The sequence below is a fragment of the Mirounga leonina genome, unplaced genomic scaffold (assembly GCF_011800145.1).
Source record: "Mirounga leonina isolate KUSES-001 unplaced genomic scaffold, KU_Mleo_1.0 Mir_357, whole genome shotgun sequence".
NCBI classification, from domain to species: domain Eukaryota; kingdom Metazoa; phylum Chordata; class Mammalia; order Carnivora; family Phocidae; genus Mirounga; species Mirounga leonina.
The window spans coordinates 11777204-11805004 of NW_023270702.1; the positions used below are offsets into that span (position 1 = coordinate 11777204).

Below are 27801 nucleotides of genomic sequence, written 5' to 3' on the forward strand. Positions count from 1 at the left end.
TCAAGATCTTTTCTTTGAATATAGGTCCACTGACTAGAAGGAGGCTAAATGATCATTCTTGCACAAAGAACATCGATATTACATACTGTACCCTATAAAACCTATATCTTGATAGTATTCATCCTGTATATACATATATATTTTAAAGATTTATTTATTATTTTTTAGAGAGCATGCACAGGGATGGGGAGGGGCAGAGGGAGGGAGAGAATCTCAAGCAGACTCCCTGCTGAGCATTGATCCTGACACAAAGCTGCATCTGAGGACCCTGAGATCATGACCTGAGCTGAAATCAAGAGTTGGACACAACGGACTGAGCCACCCAGGCACCCCAAATTCATCCTGTATATTATCTTAAAGTGACACTATTCTGAGTGCAGAACCTTTTTAAACTTTTGACATACTTTTTTTTCCCTCATCTGCTTTAATTGTCTCAACTACACCTAATTGAGTACAAATTATTTTTGGTGACTCACATTTGTTGAGATTTCCAAACCATTTACATTAGTTTTTGTAGAAAAATATTTACATACTGTTTAAATTATTATAGACATTCTATTAACATGTATAATTGGTATAAATACGTTTGGGAACAAAACCAAATTTAGCCTGTTGCCCCACTGATGGGAGCCATTGTGTGTGGGCATTAGAAGGTGGCATATTAGCCAAGATCACTCATCACGCTGGGGTGACTTGGTGAGTATGTGATACAAAGGAAATAGTTGGCGAGGGGTGCGGGCCAAGTGGAGGCCGGCTATGCACACTTCCTTTTGCGTAAAACAAACCAGATATTATCTATTTACAGACAGCACGTTAAGGACACATGTTTTATTTTTTACATCTTTTCCACATCACAATAAATATTAAAAACTCATTATTAAGGCTTCCATCTATCTTATCCTATTTATATTGCCGTATTATCTGATTTAATTACATACTATTAAATTTGTGCATAGTACACTACCCATTTTAACTTTGAAGTGGTTTCTAATCTTGACTATAAACTCTTAGGTTCTATAGCAGACGGAGTTGCCCATGATCATTTAATTATATCTTTGTTTTCTATGTACTATTCAGATGCATTTGTATAAAGCCATATTTATATTTTGATAATCAAGTTTTCAAAGTTCACTCCATTTTAAAGGAAAATATATATCTCTTATAACATTACTCATGAGTAGGAAGACTTATTTATCATCCATTCAACAAATATTTATTGATGGTCTTCTAAAGGTCAGTGCTACATCATGAACAAATGCATACTCACTACACTGCATATAGAGGGCATTTTTATGATCTATAACAGAAAAATATCTGTGACCAGTGTGATCACTGTGTGGTACTTTTTCTGTTGCCACATATATTTGCTGGTAATAACTTTGATAGTATTCAGTGACCAAACTAAAGCAATGGTATTTCCACTTTTAGAAATTCCAGTCCAGGGGCACCTGGGTGGCTCAGTCATTAAGTGCCTGCCTTCGGCTCAGGTCATGATCCCGGGGTCCTGCGATCGAGCCCCGCATCGGGCTCCCTGCTCTGCGGGAAGCCTGCTTCTCCCTCTCTCGCTCCCCCTGCTTGTGTTCCCTCTCTCGCTGTGTCTCTCTCTCTCAAGTAAATAAATAAAATCTTTAAAAAAAAAAAATTCCAGTCCACTCTTAGAAATTCGAGGAAATTATAGTCCTATTATCAGTGTCTGAAAATATAAATTAAGTACGTCAGGCAATAGAACTTATTTAAAAAATATTTCCACCACTTATTTTCAAATAGAGAAGCATCTTCTTGTGAAATGTTTCCTAAGAAGGGCAAATACTCTAGAACATCTCCGTAAAATAAGCTTTCTGGTGTAGTCTAATATGGTAGATATCCCTTCACATGTTTGAATCATTTTATCTACACTGAGAATCTTATAAAAAAAAAGTTTCAGAAAAAGCTTAATAGGTTATCATTAGCTTAATAGGATGTCACTGTCTGTCCTATATTTTAAATGCAAATCACTTTCTGCGATTTATACACTTTTCCAAATGGGTTGCAATTTGAGCTGCATGATAGATCCATCTGAGCAACTTTTTCATAGCTGAGCCCTCAGGGATTGTGACTTAATTGTTCTGTGATGGTATCCAAGTGATGGTATTTTAAAATTTTCTCTAATAATTTTAATATGCAGCTAGAGTTGAAAACCATGGATATAGAACACAGGTTTTAATTTATCCATGTTAAATTTATAAATTAATTACTATTAAGATAAGTAAATGAGGGGGCGCCTGGGTGGTGCAATCGGTTAAGCATTGGACTTGGTTTCGCATCAGGCCATGATCTCAGGGTTGTGAGATTGAGCCCCGCATCCGGCTCTGCGCTCGGTGTGGAGTCTGCTTCAGATTCTCTCTCCTTCTACCCCCTCCTGCTCATGTTGTCTTTCTCTTTCAAATAAATAAATAAATCTTTAAAAATAAAATAATTAAGTGATATAATAGTCTTCTTAAGTTTAAGAAATACTTATTGACCAGCTATTATTATGCAGAATTTTTTTTTTTTTAAGATTTTATTTATTTATTTGACAGAGACAGAGATAGCGAGAGCAGGAACACAAGCAGCGGGAGTGGGAGAGGGAGAAGCAGGCTTCCCCTCGAGGAGGGAGCCCGATATGGGACTCGATCCCAGGACCCTGGGATCATGACCTGAGCCGAAGGCAGACGCTTAACGACTGAGCCACCCAGGCGCCCTATTATGCAGAATTTTTAATGGATGCTTGTCTTTCCTGAAGTTTAGTTTTCAGTGAATAAGACATTACAGAATTATTTAAACATCATAAGCAACATGCAGGAAAGCTGAATTCAATACTTCAATCTCCAACTGTGCCTTCATCAGGATAACATGAGACTTTCCTTACTTTCTCAGTTTCTTCCCATTCTTTGTTTTATCACCCCAAAGAAAATCTATTTAGTTGTTATGTGGATTTTATGTATATTTTGCCTAATTTTGTATCATTGATGTATTTGATATATATTTGAGAAGCACCTGCTAGGTTTCAGGTTCTGTGGAAACAAACTGACTCTTCAATGACTCACTCTCTCATGTGGGAGCAGATAAGGCACAGACCCTTGTGTATGGTGTGGTGTATCCCATGTCGTCAGATAATCACAGTGAAACAGACTCATCAGGGAGGATTGGGGAATGTCTCTCCAAGAAAATTACATCTGCTATGAGCCAAGAAAAGAGGTAGAAGAATATTTCTGGTAAAGGAAAGAATATATGGAAAAACTTAGAGGTGTAAGAGGATGTGACCTGGAGACACGGCTGCAGCATGGAGAGAGAGAGAGGAGGCCTCCATGCCTCTCCTTACTACATCACCCGGCTCTTCTGAGCCACTTTGTCTGGCTTGTTTTCTGAGGAAATGGGGAATAACTGAAAGGGCATGTAGTGTCACATTATGATTTCATCAGTCCCTCTTGACACACGGATATTATACAGGTAGATGTGAATATATTTTCAAAGTAGTTGAATTTCCTCGTAAATCTATTTGAAGTTCTCTACTGCTTTGGGAAAGAAAAGAAGTTGGTGCCATTCAAAAAAGTCTGTAGTATCCATGTAGCAAAGCTTAAAAACCTAAGACAACCTGTTTACCCCTATATTTTAGTGACTTTAGTTGAAGATTTGACTTATTTTGAGAGATTAGGTTTTTAGAGTTCCCGTAACGATGCCACTCAGTGCACTTACTACATTTTCAGTGCAGACACTAGAGATAGGATTTGAGACTTGGCAGTCTGTAGGTGATATTTAAAGTAGTGTGATTTGTTTTTGTTTTTGTTTTTTTTTTTAAATCACTGTGGTATCCCTGGTTGTCTAAAACAGTGCCAGCATGTGGTAGGTGCTCAAAATGTTTCTTGAGTGCCTGAATGACTAAAAAGTTCAGAGGCTCTTCAGTTTTAAGATGAATTTAATATTGAATTACAATTATAATAATGATGTTACACTAGCTGATATTTATTGAGTGCTAACATAGTCCAAGCACTGTTCTTAGAACTCGTATGTATATTATTTCATTTAATCTTCATAACAATTTTATGAAGTAGTAGTATTATCCCTGTTTTATAGATGAGAAAATTGAGAAATAAGGAACTTGTTAAGAAATGACAAAGTTAGAATTCGAACCCAGGCAGCCAGTCTCCAGAATCTGGTCTCTTAACCTTACATCGCCCATCAGGAATGGAAGGCAGTGAACTTGGCAACTCTGGGGTGCCTTTGTGGAAGGCGAATAAGCAAGAAACCAGAATTGTAGACCAGTGAAACAGTCTACAATTTGATTGACTCTCTACTCTTGATCCTCTGATCCCAGAAGAGATGCATCACGTTTTCCGCCCAAATAGTTTGTCTTTCACATTGTTTACAACTTCTTTTCCAATGGCTTTGTTTTTAATAAATTACGTATGTTCATTGCTTCTTTTTAAAGCTTTTCTGGAGACATTACTTAGTTCATTTTAGGGAAGCCCTGAAAACATTTGTCTGCTTTCTTAATATGACTAATTATTAATGCCATCACTAAAGAATGTATTTTTCAAATAGGAACTCAAAATAATGAACTTCTTCTTGTACAACTTCACTGGAATCAATCATCATTTATCTTCAGAAAGAACAAATGAATTTTCATGGAACAGAGTAAGCTTCCAGAACATACATGTAGGAAGATGAAATGATCAGGGACTGATGGCTTGCTGATGCTATCCACGTGACCTCCCCTGTGATTCTTTTCTCTTTTGTTTGATTTTAACTTGCGTATTAATGATTTTTTTTTCTTTCCAGACTATCACTGAAAAACACAAGCTAAATGTTCCTGAGACGATGACTGAGGTTCTTGATGTTTCTGATGAAGAAGGTAAGATTTTTATTTGGTCTTCATTGTCTTACACAAAGACAAGCCGTCCTTTTCCTCAGGGACTAAGCTGGTACAGTGGGTGTGGGTGAAAGCCTCTTAACATTTAAAGTCACTTTTTCACCTCTGTTTCAAAACACCTACTTTTGTCCTTTGGGGAAAGAGGATAGTGATTAGTCTATTTTCAATGGGTGTTATCTTTAATGTCTTACTAAATAACAGAACTGGAAAAGGGGAAAGACACTGGAAATTGGCCATCTGTTAAAAACGCCTACCTGATAATACAATTATTATTCATACGTGTTTTAGTTATGTTAACATACTTTTTAAAATTAAAATGCCTTAAAGTGAAAGACTTTGAAGTATATTCTCTCAATGGTATATTGAGAAATCTCTGTTTCTGATTGGTTCAAATGATCAGAATAAATCATAAGTCCAGAGGAGAGGAGGCTTAGATAAGGTTAAAAATAGCATGTAAGTCATACTAATTCAACGTAAGAATTTGATTCTTTAAGTCATAAAATATGCTCTGTGTAGTTTTAGAGTTGATAAAAATTATCTAAGGTAGTGGATTTCAAACGTTGAGAAGCCTGTTGCTCTAAAAGGAGTACAAGGGACTGCCTGGCGTGGGGATGGAGCATTGTGCTGCAGGGTCTGTCCCTCCACGAGGCTTTCTGGCTCCTTACCTCTACTTCAGTTAGAGCAGTTGACTTTTCTTGAACCAAAAAATCTGCCAAAAAATCATGAATGCAGCAAATGAGGTATGTAGCCAAATTTCAATAGTACCGCTTTTGGTCAAATGTGTATGTTTGAAAAATTATTGCCATAAAGAATAGTACTAGTTAAAACTTGCCACACACTGGAGAAGGTCCAAACACTCCCCACTGCAGGCAAAGAGAAACTCTGCCGAGACTAATCTGAGGGAAAGAGCAGCCAAAACCCAACAGCAGAGTGCACACAGCACACATCAAAGACATTTCCTGAAGCACCAGGCCCTGGACAGTGTAGGACCTCTTCTTCTTTTTTTTTTTTAAAGATTTTTTTTTTTCTTAATTTTATTTATTTGTCAGAGAGAGACAGAGTAAGAGAGAGCACAGGCAGGGGGAGCAACAGAGGGAGAGGGAGAAGCAGGCTTCCCGCTGAGCAGGGAGCCCGATGCGGGACTCCATCATGGGACTCCGGGATCATGACCTGAGCCGAAGGCACTCGCTTAACGACTGAGCCACCCAGGCGCCCTCTATGACCTCTTCTTAATACAGCATTACTCTCGGGAACGGGAAACCTAACAGGCTTTCCTAATACACACAAGACAGAGATCTAGACAAAATGCCAAGTTGGAGGGACTCATCTCAAAAGAAAGAACAAGAAGAGGGCACGGCCAGGGATCTAATTAAACCAGATATAAGTAATACGCCTGAACCGGAATTTAAAATAACAATCAGAAGGAGACTAGCTGGGCTTGAGAAAAGCATAGAAGATACTAGGGAGTCCCTCACTGCAGAGATAAAAGAACTAAAAAACTAGTCAGGTTGAAAAGAATAGTACTATTCTCAATAATAATTGCTTTTATTGAGAAATAGTAAAAGTAGATTTTTAGGTTCTTCAAGATGTAATCAGAAGGTGAAATTTTACATTGAGGTGTCGTTATTTGGAACTAGTTCGTTCACCGATCGGTAATAGGCACTGAGTTATCTCAGCTTTTGTAAGAACTTATGACAAGAATGAGCAAATGTTTGGTCAGTGCGTTATTATAAGTAAATTAATAATTGCCAAAGTTAGCATTTCCAAGTAGTATAATAATTTTGTGTTCCATCCTAATACTTGCCAGCTAATTTTAGTATTCATATATGCACATCATATTTTGTTTTGTGGGATCATCTTTCTTAACAGCCTTTAAACAGTTCGGTGACAACTTTACTGATGGGGAAGCACTTAGTGATTCAGGTACCTTTAGAGGAAGTTATTGGAGTGAAAGCTTTGCTTTTAATTTTTCTTAACTGGATAGAAGCAACTTGCTTAATATTTAAATCTGGGTGCCTACTACTAATCTGTTTCTTTTGAAATAGCATGGAGTTGTATATGTATGCATGTGAGTGTGTAGATTTTATTAACTTGGAAGCTTAAAGCCATAAATTGCTTATCCTATTAATGATTTTGCTGCTGTTGTTGAGGCCTATTAGTATCATTAAATTTTCTAATGAGCATCATATAAATATTTTACCAAAACTAATCTCTCTGCTAAGAATACACAGAGAAAAAAATAATTCTTTGTAAGTTGACATTTAACTACCATGAACCTGTTAAAATTAAGACTGCTTGACTGAATGTACTTCATATCATTCTTGGCTGAAGATAAGTTTTAGATGTGGTTAAAAAATATGTGAAATTGATAGTTATAATGTGATTTTTGAAGGTAGCTAGGAATAAAAATAACCCTTAAAATTATTTAGGAGGAGCTTCAGCATATAGGGAAAAATGAATAATATAAAATATTCTATCTACCAAGAAGGATCCAAAGTGCATGTGGTATCACTTGAAGCAAACTTCTTACATGCAAATCTAAATTTATAAATCAAATAAATTAGAGTGATTATTTAATTTAAAAATAGTTTATTTCCTAAATAATTGTTAAATAATTCCAGTGCCAATGCATTCAAAGTATTGAGTGGGATTAAAGAAATTCCATTTATATAAAATAGCTTTTTGGACCTGCTCATTGCCTAATATAAGATCTAGCTATAATACCCTGTATACTTTTATTAAAACTGTTACAGATTAGAGTTTTTAGTGATAAAAAGTCTTGCTTTTAGAGGAATATTGGCTAATGATCAAGAATATCTTTTATGGTGAGAGAAGAAGCTTTGCTTCCTTTAGACCTAGCCAAAACCTTAATAACACATTTTTCCCCAGAAAGAAATTCAAGTTGAAAAATTTTTATGTATACAATATATTTGAGTATTGTGAAGTGACTTTTAGTGCTAAGAATTAGTATAAAGAAATTTGGCTGGTTGATATTGCCAACGCTTCAATGTTTTATGGGCTTAAAATGTTTTCATGGAACCTACCATTCATATGGACAAAGTGCAGCCACATGTATTTTAAAGGTATTAGCCTATTCTTGCCTTTTTTTTTTTTTTTTACAGCTCTTCTGTTTTGATAGTTGTGTGTATTATCAATACTCAAAAGAATATTCAAGCCAAGTATAGATGTCCTTTCAGGCTAACTTGGTATAGTAATCAGGATATCCGCTCATGAATCCAATCAACAGATAGTAAAAGTGATGTTACTACTGTGTGTAAAGTTCTATCACTGCTACCACTGGGGCATCAGAGGTGAACACAGGGCATGCCTTTATGCCTTTATAGACGGGGAGATAATGTAGAAGTTAAATGAAATATAACAGAAGGCACTATGTCATCCACTTTTCATATCTGCCTTGGGAGCTAGGGAAGGAGAGACCTAGCACAGTCCCGTGGACTTGCCAAAACTGAGAGATTAATAGGAAGGTGACACAGGTTTTAGAGAGTGGGGAAGGAACAGTATGGAAGGTCCTGAGAGGCGAAAGCACGAGAGAGAGACACAGAGTGGCAAAATAATCCAGTCATTCAATTTGGCTCATGCATTAAAACATACTGGGCTTCACTGTGAATGTTTGAATTCTTAACTGAAAAGTCTGGGAAATTAGGATATATTAAACATTTTGATTAATGATTGAAACAAATCTGATTTTCACAAAGATTAAACCAGCAGTGATACACTAAAGGAGTGTATTAGGAAGAAATTGGAAGGACGCACATATATTTGACAGAGGAGAAAACATTTACTAAACATCCACAATGCTAGGTGCATTGTCTCATTTAATTCCCATAGCATCCACATGAGCTAGGCTATTGATTTCCCCTCATTTTTTTTCAGGTGAGGAAAGGCTCACCTGAACAGGATGAGACTAAGACTTAAACACATTAAGTAGTTTGCTCCACAGTACACAGCTATTAAGTGGTAGATGGGGAATGTAAACCCAGTATGAAAGCTGTTATAATAGCTCAGTCATACTATAAATAAGTCCTGATGGAACAACATGGCAGAGAAATGGAAGGAAAAGATAGAAATGGGAATTCAACCTGAGAGTATTGTACCGTGCAGATGAAAACACAGCTGTAAATGTAATCCTCTACATCTTCATAGGATCATGAGCTGAGCCCTACCTTTGCTGACTCAGCTCCACAGCAGTAAGTTATATGGTGGGGCTCAAGGGTGATAACACTTATGTAACTAAAATACCTGTAGAAATGTGACCCATGTGTCCCACATACTCAAAGGTTTGTGCATGGATGGTTTGTACAAACTCCTCCACTGGTTCTCTGGAATGATGTGTACTAATGATAATCAGGAGAACTCCAGAATGGCTGAGTGTTACGATGAAATGTAGAGGAACCATCTGTTATCTCCTTTTGTCACACTTTGGCTGTGAACTCTTGACAGTGGGGCTCCTCACTTCCTCCTTGTATGACATGACAGATACTTCATCTAACTATGGATCTTTTTCATAATAAGAGTAGAGTTAGTCTTCCCGAATGTTAACAAGTTCACATATTTTTTTTTTCTGGAAATAATTTAGACTTATATCCAAACCAGACAATGCCTGTGTTTTGGTAAACTAATTCAGAGAATTGTTCTTAGAATTTTTTTCTCCCAGAAATAAACAAAGGGGTACCCCAACTTATTTGACTCATAAAAATACTCCTATGTAAAGATTTACCAATTACATAAGAGGAGGGAAGTACTAGAAACAATTAAGTCCTATAAGGCTTATAATAAGATGTCTAGCCTTGATTTGATCACTGTTCAGACACTAACTTTCTTCCTGGACTTTTTGCCATTGCTCACCATCATGAACGTTAACTTTTGCCAAGTTACTTCGGGTAGTATTCTCTAAATAAGTAACGCGTATTACTCTTTTATTCTCACTGTTTGTATTGTCCTCCATGACCCCTTACACACGAGCCTCTCACCTAAAGTAGTGTCAACCTCTGCCCATTAAAACTGAATCCAAACAAATGATCAGCTCCAATTCCTTCTTCAGTGACTCCTTCTCCAGCTTCACTGAATTTCCTAGGAATATCACAAGAAATTACCACAAACTTGGTGGCTCAAATTTATTCTCTCACAGTTCTGGGAGTGAAAATTTGATGGCGGGACCATACCAACCTCTGATACTCTAAGGAAGAGTCTTTCTTGTCTCTTCCAGCTTCCAGTGGCTGTCAGCGATCCTTGGTGTTTGTTCCTTGGCTTGTAGACACATCACTCCAAACTCCGCCTTCATGTGGCATTTTCCTCTGTGTCTCTGTCTAAGAACACTCTGATTGGAGTTACCCAATGTGATCTCATCTCAGTCCTTAACTTAGTTACATCTATAAAAGCCCTATCTCCAGAAAAGGCCCTATCCTCAGATTCCAAATGGAAGTGAAATTTTGGGGGGACGCTACTGAACCCCCCCACACCATCCTAAAGTGATCTCTGTCCTCTGACCTTTTTGGTTCTTAAAGTTGACCAACATCATGCATTTTGTGTTTGACTGTAGTGTTATCTGTAGATTGCTGTTATTGCCACATCTTGCTTTGTGAGGGAACACTTTTTTTAAAAATTTTTTTTAAGATTTTATTTATTCATTTGAAAGAGCGAAAGAGAGAGCACAAGGAGGGGGAGAGGCAGAGAGAGAGGGAGAAGCGGGTTCCCCGCTGAGCAGGGAGCCTGAGATGCGGGACTCGATCCCAGGACCCCGAGATCATGGCCTGAGGTGAAAGCAGACACTTAACCTTCACCCAGGTGCCCCTTTTCACTTTAAAGAAGAAAATATATGTAAGGGTGGGCAGGAGACCCCTTTAATAAACATAATTTTAAAAACTTTACTCATGTTTTCCTTAGAGCTATCAGATTTATGAATATTTAAACACAGTACAATTACATTTCTTTCTTTATGATATATACATTTAAAAATATTTTTGTAGGGGCACCTGGGTGGCTCAGTCAGTTAAGTGTCTGCCTTCAGCTGAGGTCATGGTCCCAGAGTCCTGGGATTGAGCCCCACATCAGGCTCCCTGCTCAGCAAGGGGGTTTGCTTCTCCCTCTCTCTCTCCCCCAGCTTGTGTTAGCTCTCTCTCTCTCTCTCTCAAATAAATAAATAAATAAAATCTTTAAAAAAAAGAATATTTTTGCATAAATGAAATTGAGCTCATATTTCATTGATGTGTCACACTTTCACCATTTTGTATTAATAAAAACAATAGGTAGCAATTAGTATATTCTGACACTTGATTACACATTCTTATATGTTATTTAATTCATACAACTACTGTGTGAGATAGATTATTAGTATCATTCCCATTTACTAGTTGTGGAAATTGAGGCTCTGGAAGATTAACAGGCCAGTAAATAACAGAATTAGAATTTGAATCCAGGTCTATCTGATTCTAAAGACTCAATTTTTAATTAATACTCTGTGTAGCCTAACTCATTATGCTAAAATGCAATAAAGATCTAATGGTGTCACTGAAGGAGCCATGAAAATATTTTTAATGACGAGACTTATTATAACTGTCAAATGTTAAATGCATTCACTCTGAGACAAAAATCTAATGGTTAATAAATTATATCTCCACTTACTGGAAGGTCTTTTTTTTTAATCTGTCATTAGTTTTAAGTAATTTAAAGAGCTAATAATCCTTTTATATATACCTGAGATCTTAAGATCATATATATAGACAAACAGTGAAATGTAAAAGACATATATCTTTCTTACAGTTCTTTAATGCTGTACCTTTATAAATTAGTGCTGATTTAGAACAATTACTTGAAACAAATGAGTATAGAATAATGAATATTTAACTTAGTTTATAGGAATGAAGTACATTCCTTCAAATTGTCCTTTACATAGATCATCAGGCTTAAAGTGTGTGATTAGTGTCTTAAGGAGTCATCAAAAATAGTTTCTCTCAGCTATATTATTTATTTCTCCATGTCAGTATATTAATGGCATACAGAGCACTTCTCTGAATGAGGTATTACTTATTGACTCACCTGAAAAAGATATTTTTGAAAGCATTCTATTCCTAGTCACAGGCAGGGAATGTACCCTTACCATTTGATCTTCTAAATATGAGCTACCACACTTAGTCATCTCTTTCTGCCGCTACTTGATTACTTAATTCTCTATTTTCCCTGTCATTCACCTTTGGGAAGCCACCTAGTTTCCAACAAAACATCCTTTTTATGCTCTGTAATGTTTTTAAAATTAAATTCCAGGTTGTTTATTAAAATGTCACAATCTGCTCACTTTGTTCTAGTATTCTTTCCCTAATGTGCATATCTTGTTAATCCTATAAATCATATCCCTCCACATACTATGTCACATATTTTAGAGCAGTAGATATTTCTTTCTATTTTTTGTTAAGGTTTTATTTATTTGTTTGAGATAGAGATAGTGAGAGAGAGCACGAGCCAAGGTGGTGGGGGAGAGGGAGAAGCAGACTCCCCACTGAGCAAGGAGCCCGATGCGGGGCTCCATCCCAAGACCCTGGGATCATGACCTGAGCTGAAAGCAGCCGCTTAACCGACTGAGCCACCCAGGTGCCTGGAGCAGTAGGTATTTCTTAGCATATTGCCAATGACACGAAGAGACTGTTAATGCCAGACATTATGTACAAAATTATTGGAACTATGTCTAGAAGTTGAGTAGTCTACATAGTGGACTATGTTAAATAGTACAAGCTATAAACCAGCTATGGTAAAAAAAAAAGAGTAAAGAAAATGGATATTAAGAGAATCACAATTCAGGCAATTCTTTCTTCTTGGTAAGCAATTGGAAAATGGGTCAAATATTGTTTCTCTAAGTTTTAGCACTTTGTGGTTGCATGTGTTCTATTTTCTTCGGGTGTGCGGTGTTCAGGTGATGTCCATGCTATTCTGATGTTTTTTCATGATCATTATCCTATTTTGTAGTTAATACTAATACTAATCCTCTGATTGCTTCAAGGTGATGACACAATGACAGGCGATGGGGGAGAATACCTTAGGCCTGAGGATCTGAAAGAACTGGGTGATGACTCGCTACCCAGCAGTCAGTTCCTGGATGGTATGAATTACCTGCGATACAGCTTGGAGGGAGCACGATCTGACAGGTATTCACCGAAAGCTGACATTGGTATCAGCCAGAAGGCAATGCAACACTTTTTCATGATGATAATAAAAAAAAGTAGACATAATTATTGATACTTAGCAGGTACTGCCCTGCTCTCAGCATGTTGTATCTCAAGCAACATTAAGTGCCTATTTTAAAGAACAGGAAACAGGCCCAGAGAGATTAAGTAACTTAATAAAAGTCAAACAACTAGTAAGAAGCAGAGCAATGATAAGGAAAGAGCTCTCTACATTTCAGTATAGTGTTTGTAATCATTTACCACTTTTTTCTCTAGGCAATTAAAAAGGACTGTTTTACCTTATGGGTGTTTTTGTTAGTGGCATAAATTCTGTGAATAAAAGTATTTTGTGAAGAAGGATGAAAAAGAAACAAATTCAGGAGGAAGATGCCTGAAACTGACTTTTTCATGAAAAAGAATTAGACCAAAATCCTCCAAGATCTTGAATACAAAAGCAGTCTGAGCAAAATCTGAAGGAGCACAGGCTTTATAGACAAATCTGAAGAGGTTCATGTCATATTCTGAAGTATAAAATCAATGTTATTTTCTGATTATTACTAACTAGCACAACTGGTGTTTGTTATTTTTCGAGGCAAGCTGAATAAGAACATCCCATGGTACCTCATCAAAGGATTGACTGCCAATTTCAGTTAACATATGGTTGTCCATATAGTGTAATGTTTTTCACTAATCAGTAATCTTAGGTTTATAGTTTTAGTCTTGGCTGTTTTCTAAGCTGTAGTTAACACATTCATAGTCTAAGAAATAAATACCTTAAAACGTAGTTAATTCTAAATGGATAATTAGCAAAAACAGATTTTTCTTGGGGTTTTTCCTTGAGCATCAGTGCCTCTTCCCTACTTTTTTTCTTTCTTTCTTTTTTTTTTTTTTGAACAATTCAGTGTGCATGTAATAAGTGCCTTTCTGGGCTGGCTTTGTGGTGGGTGCTAGAGATACAAATGTGACCAGGACATGATTGTTAAAATCATAGTCTGATGGGATGTGAGAGAAACTAGGCTAGTGGTACCCACAGAGTACAACTAAAGCCCCGGGGCTCAGGTTTCCTGGAGGAGATGAGGCCAAACTGAGATACAGTGATGGGTAATGATGGTGAGGAAAGGTAGGGAGGGCATTTGAAGCCTTAATGAGATCATGAGCAAAGGCTTATGGTGTATGAGAGAAAGAATAGTGCAGTATTGGTAGAGTAAAAGTGTGAGGGAGGGGAGATCTTGTCCGCATTTTGGATGGATCCCTCTGACTATAAACTTAAACGATGAATTTTAGAGGAGAGTTGTCAAAGGGCCAAACCTGGCAGTTGCAAACATCTGAAAAACTATTGTAGGAATATTAGCTGAAGCTGTTAAGAGAAGACTTGACCTTTAACCTTGGTGATAGCAATCATGGAGAGAATTTGGGAAATGACAAATTTGAGAGCATATCTATGAGGTAAAAGCAGCCAGATTTGGTGATGGATTTCATGGGATGGGTGAAGAGGAAGATGGTTAGATTGACCCTTTGGCTTTGATGATGTAGATGGAGGGTGGTCCTTGGGGTCAAGAGAAGGAAGAGCCACTCGGGGTGAGAGTGGGGGGACTGGTGATGGGACCAGTGTTTTATATACTGGATTCTGACATACAGATAGATTTGGACATCACAATCTGAAATTCTTAGGAAAAGATTTCAAATTTCGATAAAATGAAATTTATGGCTTTACACAAATTCATAATAACCTATAAATAATCATATCACTATCAGAGAAAAAACCCTTCATTTTCAACATGGTCTATTTTATCAAGTTCTTGATCTGATCCTTTTTCCTTCTTTGAAAGTACTAGGTTAAGGAAACTTTAGAACAATACTTTCTATTAAACAGGTTCATGGTATGATGATTCTACTTAAACTGAACACTTATCAGCATATAAAGATGCGGATATGAAACAAACAAACCATGGTCTGTTCTCCAGGTCCACACTAGCATTTTGAGAACCCCAGGTTGTATTCATGATCTCCTACATGGAGATCTCCTACATGCCTGTAGGCAACATCTCATTTTCATGGATTTCTTGTTTCACTGATTTTTAAAAAATTTTCTTTATGTAATTCAATGGGAGTTTTCTTTTTTTGGTAACCATTTTTACTTTTCGTTATTTATTTGGTATGCTTTCAATAGTACCATGCCCAGGTAGGTATTAAATAGCATGAAAACACTGTGAAACTTCTTGAATACATTCACATTTCCCTGCTTTCTGTTCAATGTGTGTGTGTGTGTGTGTGTGTGTGTGTGTGTATGTATGTGTTGGCAGGAGGTGCTTATATTCTAGAATTATGGATTTATTCTCAAATTAGGATTTTCATGTATTGAATTGAATAACTGAGCTAGAAGGGTGAATATATTACTAGAATACAAGTCGAAGACATGCCCCTGGCATGAGCTTTGTTTAACTGTCACAGCTCCACCTTGTGGTTGATAAAACATTAGCATGGTTTCCCCAAAGGAACCTCATCAGTCTGTGCATGGTTGGAGATGGTAGAAAAACCATTCTGATGCCTAAAATGTACATGGATGCAGGAGAACACAAATCAGAACAATTTAATGTACATGGATAAAAACATATCCAAGTTCTTATTAGATTTTGTGTCCATTTTATTTTATTATTGCTTACAAATTAAATTTAATGTGAAACGCAAAGTATCAATGAGCCACAGAAGCTTTTCCATGCAATAAAGCAAACACACTGAAATTTTTGGATGTTCACTAGTTTAATAGGGTTCAAAAACTTCATTAATTGAACGTCTACTCCTACAGCTTACTAAGATACTGATTATTACATTTTTCAATGAAATTACAGACCACCTATGTCCACAGAGTAGTTTACTGTAGTGCAAAGAAGTAAAATTTAAGACCGTAACATAACTTTTGGCACAACCCTTCATTGAACAGCAAGTACAGACTTATACTCCTATAGATATGTGTTATTATAAATTTATTAACTGAACAGGATGACCTCTGACTTACCGAAAAAGAAATGTGTTGGATGGTAAAGTATTTAACCTTGTTTGTAATGTTTTAAGTCAGGGTAGACAATTTTTTATCCAGAGACTTGAATTATTCCTGATGTTTGTGCTGGTCAATATTCCATTAGAATAATTTCTTTACTGCTGGAATATTCTAATTTTATTTATTTAAGTAAATTCTATACATCAGAAAAAAGAGCAGTTAGAAACTATAAACATTGATTAAGCATCCAATTAGTATTTTAGAAGGCAGTAAACAGTAAACCAGAATAAAATCATAGAAGTAGAGATATTTAGGCATAGTTCCAGCTTACTCCTCCTTCCTCCCTCCCTCTGTCTCTCCAACTTTTCTCACTCTCTGTCTCCATATCCTAATATTTTTCTCTCTCTACCCTAATCTCCTTTTTGGTTGTAAGTCAATTCTATCTCTTTCTTAGTTTTTCTTCTCCCTCTCTATTTCTTGTCTGTTGGGGCTTTAGGAAAGACAAAAAATAACACCGATACCCCTTTTCCCCACCTGATTCAAACCAATTGAGAGATAGACCTGGGTATCAGATAGATCGATATCACAAATCCACCTTTATTACTGGTATATTGAGTGCAAAATGCAGCTCTGTGCTTGCAGCCAAATGAGCTGTTTCATACCTCATTCCTAAGTAGACAGACATCCACCCAGTTCTGGTCTCTCCCTGAGGGTGAATTGGGACCTGTTTATGAAGTGCACCATCAAAATCCAACTGCACACCTGTAAAACCAGCCCCAGTATCGGCTGCCAGGACTAAAACCCCTACGGATGGTCTCACTAAGGCATCTGGGCTGCCCCTGCCTTGGCTGTGTCCGGAGCCTCAGTCTTCTTCAAGAACCTATATAACATAAAATAGTGAATTACCGAATTATATTTAGATTTCGTTTTATTATAAACAAAAATTTATACAAGATCAGACAGTCAACTCCTTTAATTCATGTCACCTACCTTCTAATATTCCAGGTCTACTTGGGGGGCATAAAAACTACAGCAGAGGGCGCCTGGGTGGCTCAGTTGATTAAGCGACTGCGTTCTGCTCAGGTCATGATCCCCGAGTCCCTGGATCGAGTCCCGCATCATGCTCTCCGCTCAGCAGGGAGTCTGCTTCTCCCTCTGACCCTCCCCCCATCTCATGCTCTCTCTCACTCTCTCTCTCAAATAAATAATAATTATATAAAAAATTAAAAACTACAGAATAGGATGGAGAAGGCCCTCAAGTACTATGATTGATCTACCAAATGATGATTTCCTCAAAGATAATTGAAGTTGGCTATATCGACAGCTCATAAAAATGACAGTATGTGGCTCACAAAATTAGGTCTATTTGCAAAATGAAAATAGTTTCTACTAAGAAATATGCTAACCTGACACTTAGTCCATAATTCTACAGTGCTTCACTGGCCAAATACCTACTAGCTGAAAGTAAATGAAACTTTGCTTCTGTAAATATTGTGAAAGCTTGCATCTCTCTCTCTTTCCCTATGGGCTTTGGGCTACTATTTTGAATACAGATGTTTAATTCTTGGACTAATGTGTATAAAATACAGCTTGAGATATCAGTCTATTTGTCATTTGATCGTACAAATTGATTAGGAAGGAATGAATTGCACTTATGCAAATGTCAAGCTTTACCCATCACATTTGCATATATAATTCAGAACTCGGAAATTCAGGCTTCTCAAATATACAAAGCATCAATTCCCGAGGCCTAAATCCCACGTTGAAGCCAAACCTCGTTTTCGGCTGTGTCTCTGGCGGTTTGTTTCTGCGCTGACAGATGTGTCTGTGTCCTGGGTTGGTGCTTAGAAACGGTTTCTTGTGCTCTTGCATCTTACTGCCACAGCAACCAGCACTCTTTGGTGCCTCACTCACCACACAGAGGACATGCAAAGGGGAACAATGCTGCCCTTTGAAAGCATTGTTGGAGACACCAGAGACAAACAAGAGGAACTGCACTTCCGCAGGAAGCATGCATCTGGCCACAGTTCATTTCACTCTGTACCTTCCAGGGGAATGCACCCATGGTCAGTCATTCGCAGTTGGAGAGGAGGAGAATGAGGCATGCAGAGAATGGAGAATGAGTGAGGATGAAACCCGTGCTTCCTTTCTGTTCTTTCTGAGGCGGGTCTCATTCCTCCCCCCCTTAATATTTTGCTTAGTTGCAGGGAGATTGACATTTACCACAGATTGAAGCAGTCTCTTCTAGCATAATTTCCTGTGTGAATCTCTTGTCCTGGCAGTAAGTGAGCTGCAGTTTGCTGGTTTCAACGATTTCTGGGGAGAAAATAAATCAGATTAGAAGTATCAGATTTTAACTTCTGGATTCCCTTGTGCCCTTGCCATTGAGTGCTAGGAACCAGTCAAAAGATGTGTTCGTTTAGGTGTTGGACAGAGAGGGAGGGCAACACAGAGACCTGTGTTTCCTTCTCCCGCGGTGGCAATTCATGTCCCCCTGGAAGTTGCACTGTTAGCTAATAGCACGCTTTTTTCACTCTCCTGCTCGGCTCATCCTTCCATCCTCCCAACCCTGCTCCGGCTGTTGGTAAATGACCATGGCCTCCTGCCAACCTACCAGCCTCCGATCCTTCAGTTCCGACAGGTCTCACACCCTGAGCCATGCCTCTTACCTGAGGGACAGTGCCATGATTGACGACACAGTTGTCATCCCCAGCCACCAGGTACGTGACTTTTTACTTTGTCATTTCAGCTTTCTGGAGAGCTTTCGGACGTTCCCTGTTGCTGGAAATGTCCAGAGAAAGTTTTTCCATCTGAAAAGAAATCATCTTAATTCAGTTGACGAGCTGGGCTAAGAGTTTGAGGGCTTTTCTAAAGTGAGATACAGCTTGTTACTTCAGCTCTACTGAATTCTTCTGTGGAGATTATATATAAAAATTAACATCTTTATAAAAATCTCTGTTAAAGGAAAAAGTGAGATGGGGTGCATTTAAGATAGAAAATGAAAGGTACAGGTAAAAATACACCTTATATTTAAAATTGTTATCTGTTATCAGAAAACTGTTAGAGGTTGTTATGGAATATTTTAATCTTAGGTGTGATTTTATCAGTTTCAGCTGGTTGGATATAGAGAAGTAGATGTGAATACCTACTCTCTTTCATGATAATTACACAAATGTGGTCTTAGGTCGATAGTATAATTTAAATGGGAATGTATTATAAAACACATTTTAAATGGCTCGGTCTTACATCATTTTTTTACATGAAAAGATGGTAATATCACCTTCCTGTGATAACTACTTTTTAGAGTTCACTATGTTTTATTTAATTGAAGGAAAGTATTTTTATTAAATCCAGTGTTCTTTGTATTTAGGTGTCAACTCTAGCCAAGGAGGCAGAAAGGAATTCTTACCGTCTCAGCTGGGGCACTGAGAACTTAGACAACGTGGCTCTTTCTTCCAGCCCTATTCATTCAGGGTGAGGAAATCAATATTATGTATCCAGATCAAGAGGTAAAAAGAGATGAGCGTGAAAATAACAGCTTTGTCCAGTAGCTTTAGCTGGTGGCTAGCTTACAGGGGAAGTGACCTTTGTTTAAACTTGTAAATGACAATGCTTTATCCAGTGTGGACTCTACCTGCACAAATGGACAAGCAAAAAGGGTTGAATTCAGCATAGAAAAACTATTGTCTTAAAATAACTAGTAGAATTGCATCAGACAGCTTGCTAACTAACCAGAATATACCAGTGGGCTCCTTACTATTCACATTTTGTCTTAAAGACATCTTAAAAAGAGGAGCAGGATCATTTGGTTTCTAGAAAGTTCTATGTACTAAGATTAACTGACTAGTTTAATAAATGCCTTTCCTCACATATTCATGCATTTAAAACAATGTCTACAGAAGTTTTAATCACAAAGATATATAGAGGAGTTCATATGCTGTTTGAAGTAGGGATATACCAAAAAGGGAAATTTGAATGCAACCAGTCAGGTTCTCAGTCACCTTATAAAAGTCATCCAGATAATATGTAAGTCATTACTTAAGAAATGCTGCCTGTTTGTATAAACTCATTAAAAAGTAGGACTTTGAGTTAATAATTTTAAACATACTTAAAGATGTTTGTAAGGTGCAAGAATTCAATTATGCAGAAAATAATTTTCTTAGGGATTTTAAATTGTAACCCTCTTCACAATTGGTTTTTCCCTTACATTTTGGTAGTTTCAACTTGTATAGTAATTTTATTATTATATATAAACCTTAAAAATATTTTTCATTTAATCACTTTCATTTTCATTTAAAAAAGCCCCACTTGTATTTTATCTGTGCAGTACTTTGATTTAAATTACTATCCCAAACTCCTTATCCATAATCCCCAGAACTATTTTGAGTGGTGGATGCTTTCTTGTTTTTATTATTCTAAAATATTCTCTCAGAAAAGCTTTCGAAGATATTGTCATTACAAATTTGGGAACTTTTAGTCTAATTTTCTACTACAGGCTCATAGAATATAAAATTAGTTATACAGATATTAAAAATAATCATAATACTCTTTTCCTTGTTAAATAAGTAAAAGCCAGTTCCTGATGCCAGAGTCATTTCAAGGGAGTAAAAACCAAGTTAAACCTCATCCAAATTTACTAACATATTTTTAGGTATAAAATGAGATAATTAAAATCTGACATCTGTACATTATTCTAAGAGCATAACATTACATTCTGCTACTAAATTTCTCAACAGTGTTAAGGAGGAAAAGAGGCTTGGACCTACAGTATCAGGGGATAATAAAATCTAGAAACCGTAATAAAATATTTGAAGTCTATATCCAGCCTACAAAGTAACAAGATTATTTTAGGCAAAGTGTGATTACTATCAGTAGCCGAATTTGCAAGAGTCAAAGTGTTATCATAATACTTCAGTTTTCAAGATTAAGAAATCTTTTTTAAAGTAAATTATTTAAGTATTTTAACTGCTGAAGGGCAATAAAATACCAGTTTAAGGACATCAATATACATACCCGTTGTATAAAACTAGATATATGCATAGATATATGCATTCTAGTTGATAACTTACGATGAAACAGGATCATCCAGTGGTTAAAAGTTAACCACTTGTTAAGATAAGGGTCTTTAAGCTCTTGTTCTGTAATAAACCAAATTTTCTATGAACTTCAAACATGATCATTGATTGTAACTAATTTTCAACTCTGGCTGTACATTAGAATCACCTCAGAGCTTTAAAAAATATACCCAGGCCCCAACTCAAACCAATTACATCTGAATCTCTGTTGTTGTGGCCTGAGCATGGGCATTTTCTACAAGCACCAATAGTCCAAATATGTATGTTTTATGTATACACCGTTAGAAAGGAACAACTTTGCCTGATAAAGCTTTGCTTATTGGGGAGATCTAGGTAATTAACATATACCTAGTTCTCTCAAATGCTTTTTTCTTAAATCTCTTCCATTCACTTATTTCTTCTTCACACATTGTTGAATTCTAGAAAGTACCAAACTTTATGCCAGGCAGTAAGGAAAACAGATAAGTAAGATCTAGCCCTTACCTTTAAGAAACACACCTCTCTATCGTTGAAAGATAATTCGTGGAAGGGAGATAACATGATGGTTAAGAGTGTGCTTTGGAGTCAGACCAGTCAGAATTCAGCTCCCGACCCTGACACTCCGTATGTGACACTGGGCAGGTTATGTAAAATATCTGAATTTCAGTTTGTCTGTAAGATGAGTGTTATATTATGGACCCCAGAGGGGAGCTTTATGGATTAAATGCTTCTTAAATAATTAGCATTTTGCCTAGAAAGAATAAGTACTCAATAGATTATTTATATAACCCTCATACACATCTTCTAAATCCTTCACCAATTGCAAATCAGTTAAGCAGAATGTATTCTGAATCCTCTAAATGACAATACCACTACAGTACAATTCATAATGGTGATGTTTAACTTGTTATTTTTATCAGGTAATCTGTCATCTAGTTAGGTCTCTAGCATTTGAATGAACACAGTGCAACAGACGACTCTAATGGGATGAATACTTACACGGAAAACACAATGATTTTGAGTGTCGTGGTATTTGAAAGCTACCATGGCATTAAAGTATATGAATAATTTTCATAATATCATCCAATAATGATTTCTTTTTTTCAACTTGTTCATTATACACGAGGCACCTGTGTAGTAGTTTCTATATATTTTTTAAGGAACTAAGTTTTTCTTTAATTGAGAGAATTCTTACGCCACTTCAAAATCTGCCCAAAATGTAAGAAATAAATGATTTTTAGACAAAGGAGATAACAAAGTCCGCTTTTTTATGTACATGCCACTAATTTTGTGTATAATGTTCTGTTTGATTCCATAAAGGGATTTTAGAGTAATAGAAGACACAGCTTCTACCAGTAGGCAGTATTAGTAATTTTCTTTTATTTTTCCATTGACTAATGTCAATGACTACAAAAGAGTAGGTATCAGTGCTTAAAAAAATCTGTTCTGCCCAATATATACAGCAAATATCTGGCAAAAGAAAGGCTCACAGTAATATTTTTGTTTTTGTTCTTTGGATTGTGTTCCTGATTCACAGTCTAATCAGTTTCTAGCATCCCAGTCATGATCATACCAACATAAGCTTGGGCAAGAATTTGAATTTTATAATTCTTCTCCATTTCAGAAGTGTGTAATGAATTAACAAATGAAAGGCACAGTTCCTAGTAATAGTTTTGTGATTCATTTTAAATGTTATTATTTCAATGGTATTATTTTTATAGTTCCTTAATGCCAGGCAAGTGCCAGCAATTAAATGCCACTTCATGATGTTATGCTACTAGAAGTCCATAAGAAAGTGATCTGTTAAAGGACTTCTTTTTCATAAAAACATGTTGACAATTTTGCTGTGAACCTAAAGCTACTCTAAAAAATAAAATCAGTTAAAAAAAAAAAACCTGTGCAGGCAACTAGCTCAAGTAGTGGAAGTTGATCTTAGAAACTCAAGGAAGTCAAGACTGTTTCTCATTTGACAGTATTAATATTTATCAAATATCTAGATCAGTTAATTTAGTTGTTTAAGTATTTCAAACACCCTAGTTTTTTTAAGGTACAGGAAAGTAAATTCCTTTGGATGAAGAAAATTATTTTCTAAGTGGCAAAACAACTGTTTTGTAAGGTTGGATTTCTGGTCCATTCAGCATGTATCCTTTTGTATATTGTCAGGTGTTGAAAACGCAAGTGAATCATATGAAAACTTACAGAAGGTTTTACAGAAGAGCAGACTCGGGTAGAAGAGGCATGAAAGGATTGTAAAGTGGGATTAGACAATATGACCAGTGAGGACAACAAACCACAAAGCAGGGAATGAAAGTCTTGAGAAAAGCACTCTTTGCATAGTTTTTTGTTACCTACTAGTAGGTAATTAATGTTACCTGCTCTACCTTAGAGTTGATGCTACTCTTTGTCATTGAAGCTAATCTTTAAATTGTGCCTCTTCTGTTTGCGTTTCTTTGGTAGAAGCCCAAAAGGGCATTACCATTATTTTGAAAGTATTAAAAAAAGTGTGAATGAAAAGTTTGGAGACAAACTATGTCCATCAAATCGAAGACTCTGTGACGTTCATTTTAAGAACCTTGACATTTTGCATCCCTCCCCCAGCCAGTGTTGAATAAGGCTACAAATCCAAATCCAATCCCTCAGCTGGGAGTCACTGTGAACCCCCATACCTTGCTCTTCTCTCCGCATTTGCATAGAGCTATATCTCCTTTGTATTTCCATCTTTTTTTCAATGAATACTGTATTGGTGTATAAGTAATATATTTCAGTTGAAAGTCACTTCTGATTTCCTTCTTTATATTTCACTTTATCCATTCCTTCTCTGTGCTAAAGTATCTGTTCTGTTGCAGCCGCTCCTCTCCATGTCTTGGTCGTGACAACAGCAGGTGAACTTCTGCATAATTCCTTCTCTGACCATGTGGCCTCCCCCTCTGCCTCTTTCACCATCACCTTCTGCATATACCCCATCTCAGGATGCTTTAGTGTGAAGATACCTAGCCAGAGAGACAGAGAGAGATTTATTTTCTCCAAATTGTGGCCATTGCTGAATTCCCTTTCTCTATGGTGGAAAGAAAGTGGGTACTTTTTAAAATTTCTTTGGAAATCAGGCGGGCTTGCACCAAAATTATTGTAGACCTACTGTGAAAGCCTGTTTTGGCCATGGGTCTCCACGTCTCCATTTCTTTTGTGAGAAAAAGTGCTACATAGAGCTGAAGAATGTCATTTCTGGCAATTATGCAAATTGGGTGAGCTATTTTAAAGTTATATTAAAGGTTATGATTTTAAGTGTCACTTAGCAGGGTTGTTTGTTTTTTTTTTAAGCCATATTCTAGGTGACCCAAAGGCTGAAAGTTTATTAATAGTGCATTTCCTTTCTAGTACTGCTTTAAGTGCAACCTTTTGATATTTTGGAAATTGTGCTATAGGATGATGCTAGTCAGTGTTCTAAAAATATCTGTTCTTTATTATTTCAGTAAGGTTATTTTTAAAGGTTCTTATCAGACTGCTAATGCTAGTATTTTTTTTTTAAAGATTTATTTATTTATTTGACAGAGAGAGACACAGTGAGAGCGGGAACACAAGCAGGGGGAGTGGGAGAGGGAGAAGCAGGCTTCCCGCTGAGCAGGGAGCCCGATGCGGGGCTCGATCCGAGGACCTGGAATCATGACCTGAGCCGAAGGCAGACGCTCAACGACTGAGCCACCCAGGCGCCCTGCTAGTATTTTTATTATACAGTCATGCACCATGATACTACAGATTTTCTACAGATAAGACAATTTTTATTATCCAATTTTAGAAATTTTGTATCCCTCCTTTTACTTTTTCTGAAACACACACTAAATATTATGTTTCTATACATGAATACAGTGAGTGATAAATAATTGATTTTAACAAATTAGAGCCAATTTTTTCAAAGCGATTTCCCATCAGTCTTTCAGTCTGTAGAATTTGGAGGACGAGGAAGGAATTAAGGGAATTACAGAGGAGAAAGAGCTCATGATGTTGTTTTCTCACATAAACCCAGAAATCAGATTTAATTTAAGGCCCTCGTGCTATGTATATGTGGATCACTGAAGCACCCTGAAGATTTTTTTTTTTTTCCTATCTTCACCCAGTAACTAACTCTGAATGCTGTAATCTCCTCCCTGTCCCCACCCCATGGTCCTGGATGAATTAAAAGTAAACCTGAGGATTAGTAACTTTTGGGGTGGAGAACATGGTCCTCAAAAGACCAGAATCATTGTTTTCTGCCTCCTCTGAAGCATGTACCTGTTTAGCTAATCAAATTGTGTATTTGCAGGCAAATCCTCTGCATCATAATGGCAGACGGCTTTTGCTTTTTATTCTTTTTAAATTGTGATAACACTGTATTCTCACAATTTAGAAAACTTCAATAAGAATTTCTATTTTGCATGATTGCTGAATTTCATTTGGAGAGTAAGATATGCAATTAAAGCTGAGTATAGTCTGTGATAAATTTTGTCTGTACAGTCGTCAGTCAGTGTTGAGTGCAACGTGTGTCCACATTTTCTCCCAAACTGTTCGTTGACTGTTTTAACCATACAGCAAAAATAATATATCTTTCTTGGAGTAAAAGCAGTTTATTTTCCAAATAAAAATTCTTACAGAGCATCTGACAGTCATGACACATTTCAGTATGTTTCCTAAGCTTAGTTAACAGGAAATGGCACATAGAAATTTAACACCAGATCGCCGTGGAATTTATTTAGCCGAAGTCTCTCATTTAGTGGATGAGAAAACTAAAACTTGAAGACAGGAAGTGACTTCCTTGAGGTTATAGCAATAATTCAAGACAGAGATCAATTTAATGATAGATGACATCCAGGAAAGAGCATGGTGCTTGCTGCATTTTGTGCTCTGTGATAATAGTACCTTTATAGCTTATTTAAATAGTGAAGTTCATAAACTAATAAAAACCCCACCATCACATTAAACTGCTTTAGCAAAGTTCCTGGTTCATTTTAGATACCCAATAAAAGTTAGTTTCTCTGTTTTTTAGGTGTTGTATTGCACTATAATTTTTAAGAGACTCAAAATACATAAAATCATCTGGGTGTAGGGAAAGGAAAATGACGGGAACAAGCATTTATTGAATTCTAGATGCTTTACCCACACATGGTTTAATCCTCACTGCAACCTCAGTGGTAATATTACTATTCTCCCTCATCAACAGACTAGGCTTTAGTCTTCAAGCTCACAAGCAGCAGAGCTGAGCTTCAGTCCATACATATATCATCTCCCCTGTACATATTTAATTACATGTTTTTACTTTAATTCCTTTCATCTCCAAATGTTTGCAGGTTTATCTTGTCCCAGTTTTAATCTCCTGAAAATATGAGAAAATCATATTTACTTAATCATCTCTAGTATGTGAGCTGATTCATCTCATGACTCATAGCTTCCAGCCTTTCACTTTTTCCTGTGGTACAAAAAAGTAAATGGTCTCTTACAGTCTGTTTTTTACATCGCAGAAAAACTTCACTAATTCTGCCACCTATCCAAATAGTGAGACCTTCTGATAGTCTGGTATTTTTAATGAAAGTGTTCAAGTGCTTACCCAGTTGTATATTATAAACTATTGGGATTAACTAGCATGTTTTATCTAAAAGACTTTTCATCAGGACTTGAATCATTATTTCTCTTATTCCTTCTTATTTGAAACAAAGAATTCTTTTAGTGTACAATTCTGCATATTCAGCTTTTTTGTTAGTTGTTATTCTGCAATTACATTATTTGAGTTTGATTTCTGTATTTTCTTGCTGAATTTATAAACATTTTTATCAATTTTGACAATATTCAGTTCTTCTAACCTTTCTGTTTCTCTCTTGACCTCTTTCTCTTTTTCTTTCCTCTCAACTCTCCTGCCTCTGACTCTCTCTCACTCCCTCTTCCTCCTCTCCCTCTCCATCTCCCTTCCCCTCACTCGACTCTCCCTTCTTCTCTGGCTGAAGACAATTCCCTCACCAGAACTTACCACTTTTGTTAGTCTGTTAGTTCCTTTAGTTAGTTGAGAAAGACACAAAGGCTTGTTTTCCTCGGATATGTAATTTTTCTTTTCTCTGAATTGTACATATTGGCACCTTACTTTTCCCCATTTGCTGTGGTTGGGTGCAGTATTTAAATATTACTTTCCAGTTCTATAGGATGCCGAGACACTTAGAGTTAAATATATCTACTTGCAGATTCAGTCTTTAAGTTCTTTTATTTTGATTTTCCAACCTTTGGTCTTTCTTCATGAAATTTTCACCCCTGATAAAATTGTTTCCTCTGTTATATTCGAACTCTTGATTTTTGGTTGCTCCCATTTTCTACTAATCATCTATCGGGGAAATAAACATATCGGGTCTCTTATTTGGGAGCAGGAAAAGACCTGTCGAGGGATATTTAACATTGAGTATAGTCCTTCCCAACTATTTTGCTATTTTATGAGCTGAAATATCGGAGTCTAGTAATTTGAATGAGTTCTGACTGGATTGGTTGTCCAGAGACCAAACCATTAAATTACCTTCAATTTTGCTGCTTTTTCTCTTTATTAGCTATAAATATATACTACTTCTTACAACTTGCTCTTCTCATTCTTCCATTCATTCACTTATTCAACAATTATTTATTGACTACCTACTGTGTGCTCCATGTACATTGTGCTAGGCACTGGGGGGACATAGGAAG

General features: G+C 36.6%; 1 protein-coding gene across 8 annotated transcripts in view; it reads left to right on the forward strand.

The window, feature by feature from the left end:
- Positions 1 to 27801, forward strand: part of ANK2 (ankyrin 2) — a 322635-nt gene that overhangs the window by 241629 nt on the left and 53205 nt on the right. For 7 of the 8 annotated variants that reach the window (XM_035030308.1, XM_035030300.1, XM_035030302.1 and 4 more), the window contains 4 exons: positions 4798 to 4870; positions 12900 to 13044; positions 18678 to 18780; positions 19431 to 19534. In XM_035030308.1, coding sequence (XP_034886199.1) covers positions 4798 to 4870; positions 12900 to 13044; positions 18678 to 18780; positions 19431 to 19534 — 425 coding nt within the window. The remainder of the gene's footprint in view (positions 1 to 4797; positions 4871 to 12899; positions 13045 to 18677; positions 18781 to 19430; positions 19535 to 27801) is intronic. The other variant, XM_035030301.1, reaches the window with a different exon arrangement.